Source organism: Thalassophryne amazonica, chromosome 1 (assembly GCF_902500255.1).
Source record: "Thalassophryne amazonica chromosome 1, fThaAma1.1, whole genome shotgun sequence".
NCBI classification, from domain to species: Eukaryota; Metazoa; Chordata; class Actinopteri; order Batrachoidiformes; family Batrachoididae; genus Thalassophryne; species Thalassophryne amazonica.
Window position 1 is genome coordinate 150,040,344 of NC_047103.1, and position 19,793 is coordinate 150,060,136.

Genomic DNA, 19,793 nt, shown 5'->3' on the forward strand with positions numbered 1-19,793 from the left:
AACAGTCCTTTAAACGTGACGTTAAAGTATTCAGTCATAATCATTTGAGAACTGAGCCTGTGTTGCTGTTTCCTGTTGCACTGTCTGCTAGTCTGGGTACAGTTTTTGTGAATGAGTTTCACATGAATCTCATTTGCTTGTATTCAAAGATGTGTTCAGTAACCAGGAGCAGAGCAGAAAAGCTGGGCGTCCTCCATGTTGCTTTGTGTTATTGAGGGATGTGTCGCCACTGTGTGATGCAGCAAACTCACTGATATATCACACTGTGTGGGGGGGAAATGTGTGAACGTGCAGCACAACATCTTGGAGTGAAAGTATTAAAAAGTCTGCAGAATGAATGGAGAACCATCCAGAACACTGACCTACGTGTTATGTTCCGGTCTTGAAGCGGGTGACCTCTTAGCACGTCCTTATCTGTCTGACAGAGGAGGCTGAAAATGACATTTAGATTATGATCAGTGTATTCTTTTCCTCTTGTCCTGATAAGACTTGCGGCATCACAGATTTCCGCAGCTTATTGGTGTTAGGGATCACGGTTGATCCGTACAGACCACCCCTCCATGCTTCAGCACGCATGTGAACCGTGCATTAATTTGCAAAATTTCCTTTACTCTTCATGATTTTGGCAATGGCAGTTTTTATTCACTGATACTGGTCATGTTGCAATTTGATTAAACAATTCTTTTAAATATTCTGGAAAAACACTGGACACCTTGTTCTCATTCAGGACCACAGACAAAAGTTCCCTCTTTTCATGAGTCATGGAGTTATTGTTAATGGGCATCTTTGTTAACATCTCAGAATAAGTAACTTGTGCTGATTATTATTTCATAGCCTGTAATTATTAGATGGATGTCGGCTCTATGACTTTACTTCTCTGTTCAAATACTGAACATTACTGTTGAAATGTGACTTGCAATAATATTTTTAATTGCTAAGTCAAGCTTTGTTTAATCATTTGTCAAACTCTGTGTTTATTAGTCCAACTGAAAATTGAAGAATATTAAGTACAAATCCGATACTTTTACTGCTGTGCACACAATAGTCCTCCCTTTGTGGACATGTATATTATTTCCTGGACTGTCACAACTCTCACAACTTTGCTAATAAATACTCTGACTGCTGTATTTCACAAAATTCTCCCAAATCTTCTCATGAACTGTCTTAAATTTATTGTTACTAAAATGCTGGAAAACACATTTCTGAGCGGATTTCTCTGTTGCTACATGTAGGTCTATTATTATACTGACTTTGTCGTAAGATACAAAAAAAAAGTTACACTTTGGGAGATGAGGCTTTTTATTATTATTGGGTGATTCTTTAACTACGGGCACTATTGGCCTTGTAAATTAATTTCCACCACACCATTGCCTTACAATAATAAAGCGCCTTGGGGCAACTGTTTGTTGTGATTTGGCGCTACATACATGTGCTCTGATGTCACTGTTTATCTCCATAGAAACTACCCAAACAATCTTTCATACAAACTGTTTAAAGGGACATTACAGTGTTGTGGTGGAAATTACGGCAATAGTGTGGGACAACTACATTTTGTTTAAAAAAAAATCACAACAGTTGTATGACACTGAATACCCCAATTATGTTTTGATTATTTTACTGATATTTTATTCAGAGATATTTTAAAACATTAGAAAAAACGTTTCTTTACCATTCATTTTTATCATTGAAGATCAAAAGTCTGGGTGTGGGACAAGCACAAAACGGCAATATTTGCATATAATGATGCTGAAAAAAGGTGAAAAAGTCATCATAGACTACTAGAACAAATTTCTTAACACACTTTCATTGTAAAGATAACTATAAAAGTGTGAAATTTCCCCTTTTTTCTGTTTTTCATACAATATGATCAAAGGACATAATAAGTGCCCGTAGTCTAAGAATCACCCTATTATGAGTTTCTCAACCCTGTCAATTACACAAACTTTCACATGACCGATGATCAACGATCCTTGAAACACTCAGCAGCAGCAGCCTGGGCAGAGGTTTGGGCTTCGAGAGCTTTTCTAGTTTACCCTGGTGTAACTTTAAAATAGACCGCTGCAGTCGATCAAAACGATCCAGGAAATGGATCAAAGTTCCAAAAACTACAGCAGCAGTAACATATTCAGCTCAGTCACAGACAACTGAATCTTTGTTGTGTGTTAGTTTGATTAACAGAGAAATAACTGTGGTTATGCAAGTTATTCACCCACAAATCCTTTCATAGTTGGACTAAACTAAATTTGAACAATCCCTGTGGGGAAATTAGGATTATAGGATTTATTTATTGAGATGTGGGTGCACAAAGGTCCAAAAGTCCAGGTCTGGGTTATTTCTGATGAGGTTTTGTGTAAATTTTTAAAAGTGAGCAGTTACTGAGTTATTTAACAGGATTTTTGTTTGGCTCTTCTTCTCAGCTTTCAGGGGGACATGCTAAAATTAGTCATAAAATTAAAATATTTGTGGTAACTGTTTCAGTTTGATTCAGTAACTGATTCAGTAACTTTTTCAGTTTCAACCATGTTTCATTAGTTGTGAGTCACTCGTGGTGATAAATGAAGTGTAAAATCTGCTTGATTGAAATTTTAAACATGAACATTTTGATATCTTGTCAATATTCAGATTTGATTTAGCTTTTTCTTTTTGGCATCTAGTCGTCTGACGTCTCTATCCTATTCATATCGTAGCGGACAAAGTCTCAGTGTTACCGCCGTCAGTCAGCTCCGTCTCTCGTCATCACCAAGGCTCTGACCAGGTCAAAGACCCTGTCCAGGTGCCAACACACACACATACACACAGAAAATAATGAACTTTTCATGAAAACTTCTTCATCTTTGAGTCATATCTGAAGTCAAGTTTTGGCATCACAGGTATAATAATTATTCTATTTTTGTGGTTTGTAGGTCGGTTTATGTATCTGTTTAGACTTTTGGTCAAACAAAATATGATATGAAATAGATTTAATGAACACCAGGGAATTTGTGATTCACATTTTCTATAATTTTATAACACTTAATTTAGAATTATTATACAAACAATTATGTTCATTGTAATTTTAATGTAGCGTGATCTGTTTTGTGTTTTTCTTGACTGTGGGAAGCTGAGGAAAACGTTCATCAATTTTTATTACTTTTTTTTTTTTTTTTTTTTTTTACACACTTCGTTAACATGATTCACTACATTGAGTCATTGTACAATTAACAAACAAATTCATCAGTAATGAAATTTATTGACACCTGTATTAATAGTTACTATGTAATATAGGTGAAGAATGCAGTCGGGTTATTTTTAAATTTGTTTTGAAGTAAATTACTGCAACATTTAGGCACTAATGTTAAAACAACTAAATTAGACTTTGAATTTAATAGCATCTGTTGACTTTTACCAGGAGGAGCCATTTCACAAATCACTAATGTAACTCGTTCAATAATTTTAATAACCACTGATCTGGGACCTGTAATCAAGCTTTGATTTTGAAATCGACTTTTCTTTTTTCATGTTCAGGGTCAGCAGGACGAGGTGAGTCTTATGTTATTGTTTATAAGCCCACCTGTACTTGTTCCGGGTCAGCCGGAGTGACGGCAGGCGGTTTGAACGTCCTCACAAAGTCACCTCAGCCAAGTCCAAGACTCACACAGAGGTCACACAAACCTAAAGGGACACTCGCGTGTGTCCGTTTGCACAGTGTGAATGTGTGCATGATTAACTGCACACACAGATACTAAAGCAAGGTGTTGGATCCACTGGAATAGATAATCCTCCTGTAGGCAGACTTATGAGAGGATCAGGCGTCTATTAATAGTGAATAAGTGAATAAGGAATAACCCATTTCAAAAGCTTATTATGAATGGGTGACAGCTGTATCTGGCAACACTGATAATGACTAGACCAAGATGGCTCAGTAATGCTGTGTTTATACATAACAAGTCACGAATGCCACAAAGTATACATTCTTGGCCGCTGATCACGAATGTGATGATTCAGGGTAGAGGTGTCAGATGTCCTCAGGAACTGCTGCAACCTGTTACCACACGTTACGATTAATGGCACGTGTTGTTGGCAGATTATCAGGAACCATTCCGCACGTTCAAGAATAATGTCCCGCGCTGTTCCGCGCTATTAGGCGTAACAGCGCATAGTTACTCTCTGTCAAGTTGTGAATGAGGCAAATTGTCTCAACACACACACACCCATATTCATCCTACCGTCAGCTGCTGAGCAATTCAGATCGCTCCAGTTTGCTCCTCAAAATATAGATTAATCCACAGCAGAAAAACTTTGTGACTGCATGCTTAGTTGGGCTCTGTGCCATGGAGTGGTGCAGAGAGGAGGAGATGGAGAGAGCCAGATGTGTGGCTTCACGCGGCTCTCGTCTCGCTCAATTTCCCAAACGTCAGCCACAGCAGCAGCAGGTGGAACACCCGCAGGAGCGCGCTGATGGGCATTGGAACAAGACTTTGAGCCGACTTGGCATCACTGTGCTTCTTCAGCATACTGCAGCAATGAAATTAAATGCGTTGCAGCAGGGTTTAATTGTGCACACGTCAGAGAAGAAGGATGTCATGCTGTATTAAGGATCACCACTCATCAAGACGGATCAACACGCTCAGTTGTAACCTCTACGACATGAGGCCAAATGAGGGTGGTGTGTGACATTCGTGGCAGATTTTTTGACAGCCAAAAACATGCTCCACAAAAATCACGAATATCACGCATCATCACGCACTTATTAAGAAACCTATTTATATGTGTTAAGTCATGTTAAGAATATCAGGAATGTGCCAAGAATTACGCAAATATGACATTCGTAACGTGTCCTGCCGATGTGTAAATGCAGCATAACACGGCTGCTAACAGTTGTATGACGGGATGATATTTGTGCTGTTCAGTATGTCAGCTGTCTGAACTTTGTATTGTACTTTAGAACAGTTAGTAAGGCAGCCTGATGGATCATTAAAATAGTAGCCAGTGTCATTTTTAATATTTTTTTAATTTCCTTGCTTTCTCCTCACCTGTCTCACAATTTTTGTTTAAGATAAAATATTTACATCGTTTCAATCGGTCAAAAATTAAATAGTTTCATCCACTAAGATAAAATGTAGTGAGTGAGTTGTGTGTACTTGTAGCTGTAACACATCTGACTTTGATCTAACATGATTTGGCTCCATAGATATATTTGTATATATTAATTTGATTTCCAGGGAGACCTTCCTGGTTCCCTTGTGCCCAGAGACGTGTTCATTGGTTCAGACCCTCCTTAACAGCTCGGATAGGTCGCTTCTTTTTCACGGCCATGTTCAGCTGAAGACGGGGCTGCAGACTCAGCAGAGACACCTGTTCCTGTTCAGTGACATCCTGGTTATCGCCAAGGCCAAGTAAGCACAAGTGCTTCTGTATGGAACCGTTCTACACATTTGGACTGGCAGCGTTTGGCTCGTGTGGTTTACTAGATTAAGACGCGAGGTTAGCATGCGATGATGTGTCTGCACAGGTCGGCCAACCACTTCAAGCAGAAAGTTCAGGTGTGTCTGTGTGAGATGTGGACAGCAGGCTGCATGGAGGAGGTGTATGAAGGAAGCTCAAACCCAGAGAGGAGCTTCGTCGTGGGCTGGCCCACCTGCAACTGTGTCGCTACATTCAGGTAACGCACAGTTTCACCCTTCAAAGCGGTGCAGTGTCGCTGCAGTTTGTCTTAAATTAGATTAGTACAGGATGCTCAAACACCACATATCCAGTTTATTAGCATTGATTTAGTAGAACACTGTGACCCACATGTTGTGGATTATGACCCTTAAAAATGAAACAGCATCTGCTTATGATCCCTTGTTGTCACATTCATAGTACTAATAAGGCGATAACGGGATGGTGCTCTATTCCACAGGGCACCATCCTGTTATCACCCCGCACGATCCAGAAAAAGTACAAAAACAGGATGAAACTTACGTCAGCATGCCTGCTATCAGCAACTGGCTGGCTTATAAAGTGCAGACCTGGCAACCACATGAAAGCTGCAGCCAGCTGTATTCTCAGCCAGAACTGCAACAAACGCTGCTTTTGCTTCAAACGTTTACCCTGATGGTACACAATCAAACAGGTTTCAAAATGTACTCAGTAGGACTACCCCGTTTAAAGATGTTTGAACACGATTGAAACTGTTAAGACTACGAACACCCAGACATGACCGTGTAATGATGCTGATTTGGTGAATCGGTATGCAATGTTTGAAAAGCTCGAAAATTTCACCCCAATTTCAAAACTGATGTTTACAATTTGCTCACTAAATGTAAATAATCTTTATAATTGATTATACATTTTTAAAAGATTATAGTTAGCCTTACCTTAGCCTAGCTCTCCTATTCATTGTCCTCTAGCTGCTCCACAAAGTCCCAACAAGTGGATTGTTGAATAGTATGAAGTTTATTCTCTCTTTATTTAAGAGTGTGGCCTTTCAGAGCGCTGCCCATCCATGTGGTGCAGAAGCCTGAGTATTTCCTGATTATTGACCAAGAACAAGTGGATGCTCATATACTCCATGGCTGCAGAGCCATTTTTACTCTTGAGAAGTAAAGATGGACTGCAAGTCTGTCTGGGTGGTTTCTCCTCTGGGAGGTGGTGAATGCACCAAGTAAACCCTCCCAAACCTGACCATCATTGTTTGAAGGTGCATTTTAGCTTTACCAAACGTACCGAGCCCAAGTCATCTGTGCTCTCCGGTTTTAAATTCACTGAATTAGGGAGTCCGTGTAGCTGATATGTCTGTTGTATTTTACTCCGCTAAAGATCATGTTTCATTAGTAAACAGTCAATGCTGTGATATATGTACATTTCAATACAGATTTGGCAAAATTGGGTAACAGCAGTCATAATTAGAGTTCTCGGACTCGGTGTGCAGTTTAATGACAGACTCGTAAAACTGTTTACTGGAGCTCATCCTGAAATTACCGTAATTCACCACAAACCTGATACTGGTCTGTTTAAAGTCATGTTAGAACCTTTTAGAAGAGCCGTTGACATGTTATGAGTTCACAGACATGGAGTACGTGTGAAGCAAAGCTGACGTTTGGTTTTCCCACAGCTCAGCTGAACAGAAAGAGAAGTGGCTCTCCCTCATCAAAAGGTAAACTCGTCTACACGTTTAAGTTTCCATAAATATGTTGACCTGTTTTATGTGATCGTCTTCTCTCTGCAGCCACATAAAAGAAGAGAAGGAGAAGGAAGAGCCAAAAACCATTCCTCTGAAAGTTTATGGAAAAGGTCTCAATAGTTTTGCTCCTGTAGGTGTTTGTTTGTTTCATCACATAACACACTTATAGAGAAACTGAGTTTTCCTGTCTTCACTTGATTTTTTTTTTTTTTTTTTAATTAGTGTTTTTGCTGTTTTCTGCTGCCCATGTTAGACAAAAACGCTTCCAGTCAGCAACTCTGATTCAACCAATGAGGTGGTGCGGTTGGCCCTGCAGCAGTTCAGCATCATCGTGAGTAATAAAATAAATAAATTAAAGACAACAGTGAGTTTGCGTGTGACGTGACAACACCAGATTCTTCTATTTTATTTTTTTTTAGCCATTGGGTCACCAGATTGATTTTTATTTCTGATTTAATATTTCCTGAAACACAACCTGATGGTGCTGAATTTCATTTAGTGAGCGCTCTCACATATTTGGATTAGAAAGTGTTTCACAGAGACACCAAAAAAAAAAAAAAAATTGTAATATATTTAATAATGACAACGATAAAATTATAATCACACTTTTAGTTATAAAATTTTAACGTACTCTCTGTAGTAAAAATCAAAATCTCAATTGAAGGAAAATAAAAACGGCATATAAGACAAGTCAAAATTCACAAAATTCAAGCATCATGCAAACAAATTTGTACTTTAAAAACCCACAACACTGCAGCCATTATATTTGTGTTTTATTTTCATTTGTAATATTTTTCTTCAGTGACTTCACTATATATATGTAATACTGATGATGTTTCATCCTTCATATGACATCAGTAGTTAGTTAATACATCACCAAAGGTTTTAGGCTACAAAGCATGCAACATTATTAATGACCTCCATGGGCTGATACAGTAGTGTTCAGAATAATAGTGCTATGTGACTAAAAATATTAATGCAGGTTTTGAGTATATTTCTTATTGTTACATGGGAAACAAGGTACCAGTAGATTCTCACAAATCCAACAAGACCAAGCATTCATGATATGCACACTCTTAAGGCTATGAAATTGGGCTATTAGTAAAAAAAAAAAAAAAGTAGAAAAGGGGATGTTCACAATAATAGTAGCATCTGCTGTTGACGCTGCAAACTCAAAACTATTATGTTCAAACTGCTTTTTTAGCAATCCTGTGAATCACTAAACTAGTATTTAGTTGTATAACCACAGTTTTTCATGATTTCTTCACATCTGCGAGGCATTAATTTTGTTGGTTTGGAACCAAGATTTTGCTCGTTTACTAGTGTGCTTGGGGTCATTGTCTTGTTGAAACACCCATTTCAAGGGCATGTCCTCTTCACCATAAGGCAACGTGACCTCTTCAAGTATTTTGACATATCCAAACTGATCCATGATACCTGGTATGCGATATATAGGCCCAGCACCATAGTAGGTGAAACATGCCCATATCATGATGCTTGCACCACCATGCTTCACTGTCTTCACTGTGAACTGTGGCTTGAATTCAGAGTTTGGGGGTCGTCTCACAAATTGTCTGCAGCCCTTGGACCCAAAAAGAACAATTTTACTCTCATCAGTCCACAAAATATTCCTCCATTTCTCTTTAGGCCAGTTGATGTGTTCTTTGGCAAATTGTAACCTCTTCTGCACGTCTTTTATGTAACAGAGGGACTTTGTGGGGGATTCTTGCTAATAAATTAGCTTCACACAGGCATCTTCTAACTGTCACAGCACTTACAGGTAACTCCAGACTGTCTTTGATCATCCTGGAGCTGATCAATGCGTGAGCTTTTGCCATTCTGGTTATTCTTCTATCCATTTTGATGGTTGTTTTCCATTTTCTTTCACACATTTTTTTTTTTTTTTTTTGGTCCATTTTAAAGCATTGGAGATCATTGTAGATGAACAGTCTATAATTTTTTGCACCTGCGTATAAGTTTTCCCCCTTCAATCAACTTTTTAATCAAACTACACTGTTCTTCTTAACTGTCTTGAACGTCCCATTTTCCTCAGGCTTTTAAAGAGAAAAGCATGTTCAACAGGTGCTGGCTTCATCCTTACATAGGGGACACCTGCTTCACACCTGTTTGTTCCACAAAATTGACAAACTCACTGACTGAATGCCACACTACTGTTATTGTGAACACCCGCTTTTCTACTTTTTTTTTACTAATAGCCCAATTTCATAGCCTTAAGAGTGTGCATATCATGAATGCTTGGTCTTGTTGGATTTGTGAGAATCTACTGAATCTACTGGTACCTTGTTTCCCATGTAACAATAAGAAATATACTCAAAACCTCAAAATACTCAAAAAAAGAAAAACCTCAAAACTCAGAAATAGTCACATAGCACTACTATTATTCTGAACACTACTGTATCTGACTCAGCCTCAGGTTGTTTAGTTCAATTTATAATGCGCCAAATCACAACAAAAGTTGCCTCAAGGCCCTTCACACAAAACAGTTCAAAATCAAAATTAAAATGAGTAATTTAAAAGATTCAAATACATGAACATTTCTATAGATTAGCAGCAAGACCTTAAAATCTGCTCTTACAGAGACAGGAAGCCAGTGCAAAGATACCAGAATGGGTGTAATATGTTCAAACCTTCTGCTTCATGTCAAAAGTCTTTCAGCAGCATTTTGAACCAGCTGGAGACCCCTAATCCTGGACTGCAGTAACCCTGAAAATAGGACATTTCAATAATCCAATCTACAAGAAACAAAAGCATGAACCATGGTCTCGGCGTCAGCATCTTTAGTTCAGCAAACCTGAAGAATCGTTGTGTGTTTGTGCAAAACTGAACAAAGTTGATTGCACACAGTATAGATCTACTTGTGGAACGTTTTGTCCTTTGGTGGGGAACGAATTTTGTGAACTTTGCAGTTGGCAAACGTTTCTTAATTAGCTAAGTGATGGCCACAACCAAGGCTAAAGTACAACCCCAATTCCAGTGAAGTTGGAATGTTGTGTAAAATGTAAATTAAAACAGAATACAATGATTTGCAAATCCTCTTCAACCTATATTCAATTGAATACACCACAAAGACAAGATATTTAATGTTCAAACTGATAAACTTTATTTTTGTGCAAATATTTGCTCATTTTGAAATGGATGCCTGCAACACATTTAAAAAAGCTGGGACAGTGGTTCACAAGCAAAGAGGGGGCGAGGATCACCACTTTGTGAATAACTGCATGAAAAAATAGTCCAACAGTTTAAGAACAATGTTTCTCAATGTTCAATTGCAAGGAATTGAGAGATTTCATCATCTACAGTCCATAATATAATCAGAAGATTCAGAGAACCTGGAGAACTTTCTACACATAAGCTGCAAGGCCGAAAACCAACATTGAATGCCCGTGACCTTCGATCCCTCAGGTGGCACTGCATTAAAAACAGATATTGTGTAAAGGATCTTGCCGCGTGGGCTCAGAAACACTTCAAAAAACCACTGTCAGTTAACATATTTTGTCGCTACATCTACAAGTGCAAGTTAAAACTCTACCATGCAAAGCGAAAGCCATACATCAACAACATCCAAAATGCTGCCACCTTCTCTGGGCCCAAGCTCATTTGAAATGGACAGACACAAAGTGGAAAAGTGTGCTGTGGTCTGATGAGTCCACATTTCAAATTGTTTTTGGAAATCATGGACGTCGTGTCCTCAGGACAAAACAGGAAAAAGACCATCCAGATTGTTACCAGTGCAAAGTTCAAAAGCCAGCATCCGTGATAGTATGGGGGTGTGTTAGTGTCCATGACATGGGCAACTTACACATCTGTGATGGCACCATCAATGCTGAAAGGTACATCCAGGTTTTGGAGCAACACGTCTTTTTTCAGGGACGTCCCTGCAGACAATGCCAAGCCACATTCTGCACGTTTTACGACAGCGTGGCTTTGTAGTAAAAGAGTGCAGGTACTAGACTGGCCTGCCTGCAGTCCAGACCTGTCGCCCACTGAAAATGTGTGGCGCATTATGAAGCGCAAAATACGACAACGGAGACCCCAGACTGTTGAACAACTGAAGTCGCACATCAAGCAAGAATGGGAAAGAATTCTACTTACAAAGAAAGCTTCAACAGTTAGTGTCCTCAGCTCCCAAACGCTTATTGAGTGTTGTTAGAAGGAAAGGTGATGCACCACAATGGTAAACATACCACTGTCCCAGCTTCTTTGAAACGTTGTTGCATGCATCCATTTCAAAATAAGCAAATATTTGCACAAAAACAAAGTTTATCAGTTTGAACTTTAAATATCTTGTGTTTGTGGTGTATTCAATTGAATATAGGCTGAAGAGGATTTGCAAGTCATTGTATTGTTTTTATTTACATTTTACACAACGTCCCAACTTAATTGGAATTGGGGTTGTATAATGACGATAATTGCATTTTATTTTTACGCTTTAGTTTACTTGTAAAGACGGAACGTGACTCACCCCAGTTTTAACAGTCTCCAAAGTCTTTCATTTTCATTTTGTTACCAACAATATGCAGTTTTGTCCGCCTTGTTTTTCTGAGTGTCTGTTTTTGTGTTTTAGGGAAACGTGAAAGACTACCAGCTGTGGGTCATCTCCAGGAGGGACAACACCCCGTACCCTCTCATTGGTCATTTGCATTCATTAGCATAACCAGACGAGAGCAACTTTGTTTTGAACGATATGAAACATTTTTGGATCATGAGATAATCAAGTCAAATTCCAGCTCTCCTACTGGGGAGCACTTGAGACAGTTTACACACACTTACTATACAGTGATATTTCCTCTTGTTCCATGCCTCAGGTCACGAGTTTCCTTTCAGCATCCAGATGAGTCATGTGAGGCAGTTGCTGTCTCAGAGTGGTAACAAGGACGTTGCACCCGGAGACAGACAGAGGGCGCTGCTGGTGTGCAAGCAGTGTCAGTTCATCCTGAAACCCCGAGCACTTGAGACGATGCTGCCGCAGATTTATGCAGGTGAGGAAGTTTAGTGAAAGTGATTTTACGTATGTGTTTGGCAGAAAATGGCGCGTTCTTATTTTGTGACATTTTTTTCCTCAAGCAAAGCTGTGCCAATGTAACGCAGTACATGAAAATGAAATGATGAGTTGTTCACATTAATTTCTATATACTGTTTTCTGTTCAGACGTTTATCAGAAGTCTATTCGAAGGAGGCGGCCATTCATGAGCTGGGCCTTCTGGCGAGGCTCCTCCTTTAACCTCACTGAGCTGCCTTTGTCCTTCACCGGCGAAGCCCGCGGCTGCCTGTTCGGACAGCCGCTCAACACCATTTGTGCTGAGAACAGTCTTCCGAAGCCCATAATGGTGAGTGGGTAGAACAAGGTCCATTACCTGTGAAGCCTGACCCATACCATAGTCATGAGCAGCACTAGAGCACGTGCAGCTCATTCAATTTAAGGTCTCCCTTCACGTCTCCTATTTCCTCTCCCACCAGGACATGCTGGCATTTCTGTACCACGAGGGTTCGTGGACGCGGGGAATCTTCCGTCGGCCAGCAGGAGCTCGGGCCGTGAGGGAGCTCAGGGACTCTTTGGATGCTGGAGAGTTTCAGCTTCCGCTGACACGAGACCACGTCTTTATCATTGCCGGAGTTTTTAAAGTCAGTTATTAATTATCTTCTACACCGATACTGTTCAACACAAATTGTTTGCTGTTATGACAGAGAAATTATTAGCACTGCGGTGGACCCGCTCACTTCATAAATCTCTGCGTTCATTATCTTACTGACCCAAATCTGTAAGAACAGCTGTAATCTTCTTCTATCCTGTTTATGATAGAAGCGATCCAGCAACGTTAGCAGGACAAGCTGTTCATAAAAGGGAAGCCTATACTGGCTTTACATTTAATCTGGATTATATTATTACCAACTGGATGGATAACAAAGCGCTGCTATGCATGAGTGATACACTATGTCAGATGTTTCCATAATGCAGTGTTTTCAAAAAGTGTGGGTGTGTGTGTGTGTGTTGTTGCTAATAAATGGTTAGTTGCTGTGGGATATTTTTTTTTTTTATGTATGCTTTGCATGGTACAGTAGGCAACTGTTCTCCCACTTAGAAATCATGGAGGGGTCTGAAAGTTTCATCTTAGGTGCAGGTCCACTGTGAGAGACAATCTAAAATAAAAAATCCGGAAATCACAATGTATGATTTTTTTTTAATAGTTTAAGGTGTGTTTACACATAAGCAAGACGCGTTACGAATGTCATTTTTCTGTCATTCGTGACACATGAATAGGTTTCTTAATAGTGCGTGTTGGTGCGTGATATTCTTGATATTTGTGGAGCATGTTTTTGCCTGTCAAAAAATCTTCCACGAATGTCACACACCGCCCTCATTTCATCTCACGTCGTGGAGGTCGCAACTGAGCGTATTGATCCTTAATAGAACGTGACAACATTCGTAGTGGTTCCTGTGCTGGTTCTTGGAGCCCAAACGCGTTATTACGAAGTGACACGGAAACTGTCAAGTTTTGACACGACTTGTAACACGGCGTCACATTTCATTGCGCGCCACGACGAATCAGTTTTCTGTCATGTGCGCACAATTAAACTCGGCTCCAAATGTCATTCCACAGTTCCTGCTGAAGCTCCTCAGGACGCTCCTGCAGGTGTTACCGATGAGCGGGAGAACGAGTCTGAGCCAGAGGAGCGGGAGGAGACTCACGTGCAGCCAGATATCGCTGCACCTCCTCCAGTCCGGCGGAGGAAGAAGCGTGCGCACAATTAAACCCTGCTGCACCGCATTTAGTTTGACTGCTCACACCAAGTCGGCTAAAAGTCTAATTTCAGTGCTCTTCAGCGCTGTTCCACCTGCTGCATGTGCCTGATGTTTGGGGAAAATGCACGAGACGAGACCCACATGAAGCCACACATCTGGCTCTGTCCTCCTCCTCCTCCTCCTCCTCTCTGCGCCACTCCATGGCACAGAGCCCAACTACGCATGCAGTCACAAATTTCTTCTGAAAAACTGGAGCGATCTGAATTTGGTTGGATGAATATGGGTGTGTGTGTGTGGACAATTCACCTCGTTCACAACGTGACAGAACTTAATGCGTTGTTACGCGCAATAGCGCGCAACAACGCGGAACACTATTCTTGACTGTGCGTAATGGTTCCTGATAATTCTCCAGCAACATGTGCCATTAATCGTAACGTGTGGTAACAGGTTGCAGCAGTTCCTGAGGAGACCTGATGCCTCTGCCCCGAATAATCACATTCGTGATCAGCGGTCAAGAATGCGTACTTCGTGGCATTCGTGACTTGTCGTCGTTATGTGTAAACGCAGCATTATTTGTATGTTACTGCTGCAAATAAGTATTTGAACACCTACCAATCAGCAAGAATTCTGGCTCACAGACCTGTTAATTTTTCTTTAAGAAGCCCTCTTATTCTGCATTCTTTACCTGTATTAATTGCACCTGTTTGAACTTGTTACCTGTATAAAAGACACCTGTTCACACACTCAATCACACTCCAACCTGTCCACCATAGCCAAGTCCAAAGAGCTGTCTAAGGACACCAGGGACAAAACTGTAGACCTGCACAAGGCTGGGATGGCCTACAGGACAACAGGCAAGCAGCTTGGTAGAAGACAACTGTTATGATTATTTATTAGAAAGTGGAAGAAACACAAGATGACTGTCAATCTCCCTCGGTCTGGGATTCCATGCAAGATCTCACTTTGTGGGGTAAGGATGATTCTGAGAAAGCTCAGAACTACACAGGAGGACCTGGTCAATGACCTGAAGAGAGCTGGGACCACAGTCACAAAGATTACATTAGTAACACATGATGCTGTCATGGTTTAAAATGTTGCAGGGCAGCAAGGTCCCCCTGCTCAAGCCAGCACATGTCCAGGCCTGTTTGGAGTTCACCAGTGACCATCTGTTTGATCCAGAGGAGGCATGGAAGATGGTCATGTGGTCAGATGAGACCAGAATAGAGCTTTTTTGAATCAACTCCACTTACCATGTTTAGAGGATGAGAACAACCCCAAGAAAACCATCCTAACCATGAAACATGGGGGTGGAAACATCATACTCTGGGGGTGCTCTTCTGCAAAGGGGACAGGACGACTGCACCGTATTGAAGGGAGGAGGGATGGGGTCATGTATTGCGAGATTTTGGCAAACAACTTCCTTCCCTCAGTAAGAGCATTGAAGATGGGTCATGGCTGGGTCTTCCAGCATGACAATGACCCCAAACACAGAGCCAGGAGGGGCTCCGTAAAAGGCATTTCAAGGTCCTGGAGTGGCCTGGCCAGTCTCCAGACCTGAACTCAATAGAAAATCTTTGGAGGGAGCTGAAACTCCAAAGCTGAAAGATTTGGAGAAGATCTATATGGAGGAGTGGACCAAAATCCCTGATGCAGTGTGTGCAAACCTGGTGAAAAACTACAGGAAATGTTTGACCTCTGTAATTGCAAACAAAGGCTACTGTACCAAATATTAACATTGATTTTCACAGGTATTCAAATACTTATTTGCAGCAGTAACATACAAATAAAAAAAAAAAAAAAAAAAAAAATCATACATTGTGATTTCCGGAATTTTTATTATGTCTCTCACAGTGGACATGCACCTAAGATGAAAATTTCAGACCCCTCCATGATTTCTAAGTGGGAGGGACTACATCTCTCGACTGGCTTGGGAACGCCTTGGGGTTCCCCCGGAGGAGCGTGTGGATCGGGAGATCTGGGCGGCTTTGCTTGAGCTGCTGCCCCCGCGACCCGACTCCGGATAAAGCAGAAGAAAATGTATACATACATATATATATATATATATATATACATACACACACACACTCAACAAAAATATAAACGCAACACTTTTGGTTTTGCTTCCATTTTGTATGAGATGAACTCAAAGATCTAAAACTTTTTCCACATACACAATATCACCATTTCCCTCAAATATTGTTCACAAACCAGTCTAAATCTGTGATAGTGAGCACTTCTCCTTTGCTGAGATAATCCATCCCACCTCACAGGTGTGCCATACCAAGATGCTGATTAGACACCATGATTAGTGCACAGGTGTGCCTTAGACTGCCCACAATAAAAGGCCACTCTGAAAGGTGCAGTTTTGTTTTATTGGGGGTGATACCAGTCAGTATCTGGTGTGACCACCATTTGCCTCATGCAGTGCAACACATCTCCTTCGCATAGAGTTGAAGAGAACACCTCTCCAACGTGCCAAATGCCAGCGAATGTGAGCATTTGCCCACTCAAGTCGGTTACAAGGACAAACTGGAGTCAGGTCGAGACCCCGATGAGGACGACAAGCATGCAGATGAGCTTCCCTGAGATGGTTTCTGACAGTTTGTGCAGAAATTCTTTGGTTATGCAAACCGATTGTTTCAGCAGCTGTCCGAGTGGCTGGTCTCAGACGATCTTGGAGGTGAACATGCTGTATGTGGAGGCCCTGGGCTGGTGTGGCTACACGTGGTCTGCGGTTATGAGGCTGGTTGGATATACTGCCAAATTCTCTGAAACGCCTTTGGAGATGGCTTATGGTAGAGACATGAACATTCAATACACGAGCAACAGCTCTGGTTGACATTCCTGCTGTCAGCATGCCAATTGCACACTCCCTCAAATCTTGAGACATCTGTGGCATTGTGCTGTGTGATAAAACTGCACCTTTCAGAGTGGCCTTTTATTGTGGGCAGTCTAAGGCACACCTGTGCACTAATCATGGTGTCTAATCAGCATCTTGATATGGCACACCTGTGAGGTGGGATGGATTATCTCAGCAAAGGAGAAGTGCTCACTATCACAGATTTAGACTGGTTTGTGAACAATATTTGAGGGAAATGGTGATATTGTGTATGTGGGAAAAAGTTTTAGATCTTTGAGTTCATCTCATACAAAATGGGAGCAAAACCAAAAGTGTTGCATTTATATTTTTGTTGAGTATATATATGATAGTCATGCTAGAACATGGCTCGCAGAACATGGACAAGTTTGTGAAAATAAAAAAATAACTTAAGATACACACTGTATGTCACTATTCTTAATTCCACGGTAAAGGTGGACTGCCACTACATTTTGTTTCCTTAATAATATTATATCATACGTTTGTATAAACTACAATGTATAAAATGAGTTCCAGTGGAGGTTGGGAGGAAAAGATGTCTTGGGGGGGGAGGCTGGAAAACATTCTTATCTACAAAAGGGGGGCCTGCAGAAAAAATTTGGGAACCACCATAGTGACACATGTAGTACAAAGAGTCATGTGCTTCAAAACTGTTTTATGAAGCAGTCTAACATCTGGAGTACGACAATTACATCTATTGTAATTTAAAAAAAAAAAAAAAAGGCCAAAACCTCTTGCATTTGATCACATCCAGGCTCGAGCCTCATCAGGTTGTTTTACTCTTGTGTATGTGACGTGCAGACAGAAACATGACATGCACCATGAAGGGCTGGCATGTGGCCCGATCATGCGATTGCGCTGTAACTGTTGCGAGCAGTGAACCAGATTTTGAGAGAAGAAATGCCACAAACAGAAGAGTTAGTGTTCATATGAACAAACCTGAAGGGAGATACGTGCACCTGGACACACATGGACCCTGCCCACAGATAAACATAAATGCGTCACTGAATGAGGCTTTATGCCTCATTCATTCATGCCTCAACCCTGACATCGAGGTGAATGTGAGGCATTATTGTAAAGCGCTTTGAGCGTCTGATGCAGATGGAAAAGCGCTATATAAACGCAGTCCATTTACCATTTATGCACAGGTTACATCGCTCCGTAATTCAGATTCTCATTTCTGAGTTTAGTGCTATTAAAACTCACCTTTTTGTTTGCAGACTTTAAAATCAGGAGCTGTGTGTTTAGAGGACGCTAATAAGCAGGCTTACGCCTATTAAAGTCTGATTTATACGTCATTTCTGTAAATCAGAGGTTTTAGTAATTTATTATTATTATGAACATAAATTTTCACAGTGACATGAGCACAATGTGCTTTGCACATCACAGGCTTGATGTATGAAAGGTTATTTGTGTGCAAGTGTGGTGGTGTTTTCGTGCCACGTCTGTGTGCAATCATCAGTGATGAATTGTATCATTTAGTCCCGATAGCTTTGGGCTCAGAGGAACACGGGTCTGATTTCCTGGCCTGCCTTTTGTCCTCAGGATTTCCTGCGCAGTATCCCCGACAGCTTATTGTGTTCTGATTTATTTGAAGAATGGATGGACGTGCTGGATGAAGATGACGAGGAGGAAGAGCAGGTGCAGGATGTACAGAGGTGAACTGGAGTCCCCCAGAACTCAACAGAAACAAACAAAAAAAATGTTCTATATTTGCATTGCATCTATTTATCGCTGATGCTGTTTTTAAAATCTCTTAATCAATATGAAGGTTAAGACAGTGTAACCTTGAATCACTGTCAGCATTCATGCTGTTAAAAACTCCTCAATAACTTGTGTTATACACCAGAAATTGTGTTGATAAAGCCAACATCTCATAAAAAAAACTATATCTATAAATCGTAGTGGCTCCATGTAGGCCAAGTGATGTTTTGTGGGACAGCAAGTCTGTCGTTCTGGGTCCACTGAGATCTGTCAGTGATGACTGGTGGGATTCAGACAATACGAGGTCTGTTAGAAAAGTATCCGACCTTTTTATTTTTTTCAAAAACCTGATGGACTTGAATCACGTGTGGTTGCATGAGCCAACCTTGAACCTTCGTGCGCATGCGTGAATTTTTTCACGCCTGTCGATTGCGTCATTTGCTTGCAAGCAGCCTTTGTGTGAGGACGGGTGTAGTCTCTTGTCGTTTTTTCTTTGTAAGGAAATGGCGGAACGACTGGAGCAGCGCGACTGCATCAAATTTTGCCAGAAACTGGGCGACAGCCAGGTGGAAACCATTTAGATTATTCAGACGGCTTTCGGTGGCTTTTCAGTCATGTGACTATCCGAGAAATTGTGGAAGAGGTGGACATGTCACAACATGTTCTGAGAGACTTCAACATGGAGGCGCTTTTGCTCCGCCATCAGCTTTGTGCCAAAGCCATCGGCATGAATTTCACCGCCACTCTTTTCATGGCAAAATCTTCTGTCACAGTGGAATGTGCCGAAAAAGTGCTGATGTTCACCTCTTCCGCAATTTCTCGGATAGTCACACGACGGCCCCGCATCACCACAGCGTTCACTTTGGAAATGATCTGGTCATTTCAGCATGTTGATGGCCGCCCGGCGCACGGCTCGCTCTCCACCGTTGTGCGGACGTCTTTAAACCGGTTGTACTGCTCCTTAATCTGTGTGATGCCCATAGCATCGTCCCCGAAAGCTGTCTGAATAATCCGAATGGTTTCCACCTGGCTGTCACCCAGTTTCAGGCTAAATTTGATGCAGTCGTGCTGCTCCAGTCGTTCCGCCATTTCCTTGCAAAGAAAAACGATGAGAGACTACACCCATCCTCACACAAAGGCTGCTTACAAGCAAATGACGCAATCGACAGGCGTGAAAAAATTCACACGTGCACGAAGGTTCAAGGTTGGCTCATGCAAGCACACGTGATTCAAATCCATCAGGTTTTTGAAAAAAATTAAAAAGTCAGATACTTTTCTAACAGACCTCGTAAATGTGCACTTCC

At 41.1% G+C, this 19,793-nt stretch overlaps 1 protein-coding gene across 3 annotated transcripts in view; it reads left to right on the plus strand.

Annotated features, from left to right (window-relative positions):
* The window catches only part of LOC117515349 (rho GTPase-activating protein 20-like), a 98,420-nt gene that overhangs the window by 67,622 nt on the left and 11,005 nt on the right, over nucleotides 1-19,793 (plus strand). For 2 of the 3 annotated variants that reach the window (XM_034175868.1, XM_034175875.1), the window contains exons 3-13: nucleotides 2,688-2,773; nucleotides 5,202-5,375; nucleotides 5,492-5,641; nucleotides 7,076-7,117; nucleotides 7,190-7,274; nucleotides 7,398-7,475; nucleotides 11,730-11,796; nucleotides 11,971-12,144; nucleotides 12,314-12,492; nucleotides 12,623-12,787; nucleotides 18,331-18,443. In XM_034175868.1, coding sequence (XP_034031759.1) covers nucleotides 2,688-2,773; nucleotides 5,202-5,375; nucleotides 5,492-5,641; nucleotides 7,076-7,117; nucleotides 7,190-7,274; nucleotides 7,398-7,475; nucleotides 11,730-11,796; nucleotides 11,971-12,144; nucleotides 12,314-12,492; nucleotides 12,623-12,787; nucleotides 18,331-18,443 — 1,313 coding nt within the window. Of the gene's footprint in view, nucleotides 1-2,687; nucleotides 2,774-5,201; nucleotides 5,376-5,491; nucleotides 5,642-7,069; nucleotides 7,118-7,189; nucleotides 7,275-7,397; nucleotides 7,476-11,729; nucleotides 11,797-11,970; nucleotides 12,145-12,313; nucleotides 12,493-12,622; nucleotides 12,788-18,330; nucleotides 18,444-19,793 lie in introns of those variants that run through there. The other variant, XM_034175886.1, reaches the window with a different exon arrangement.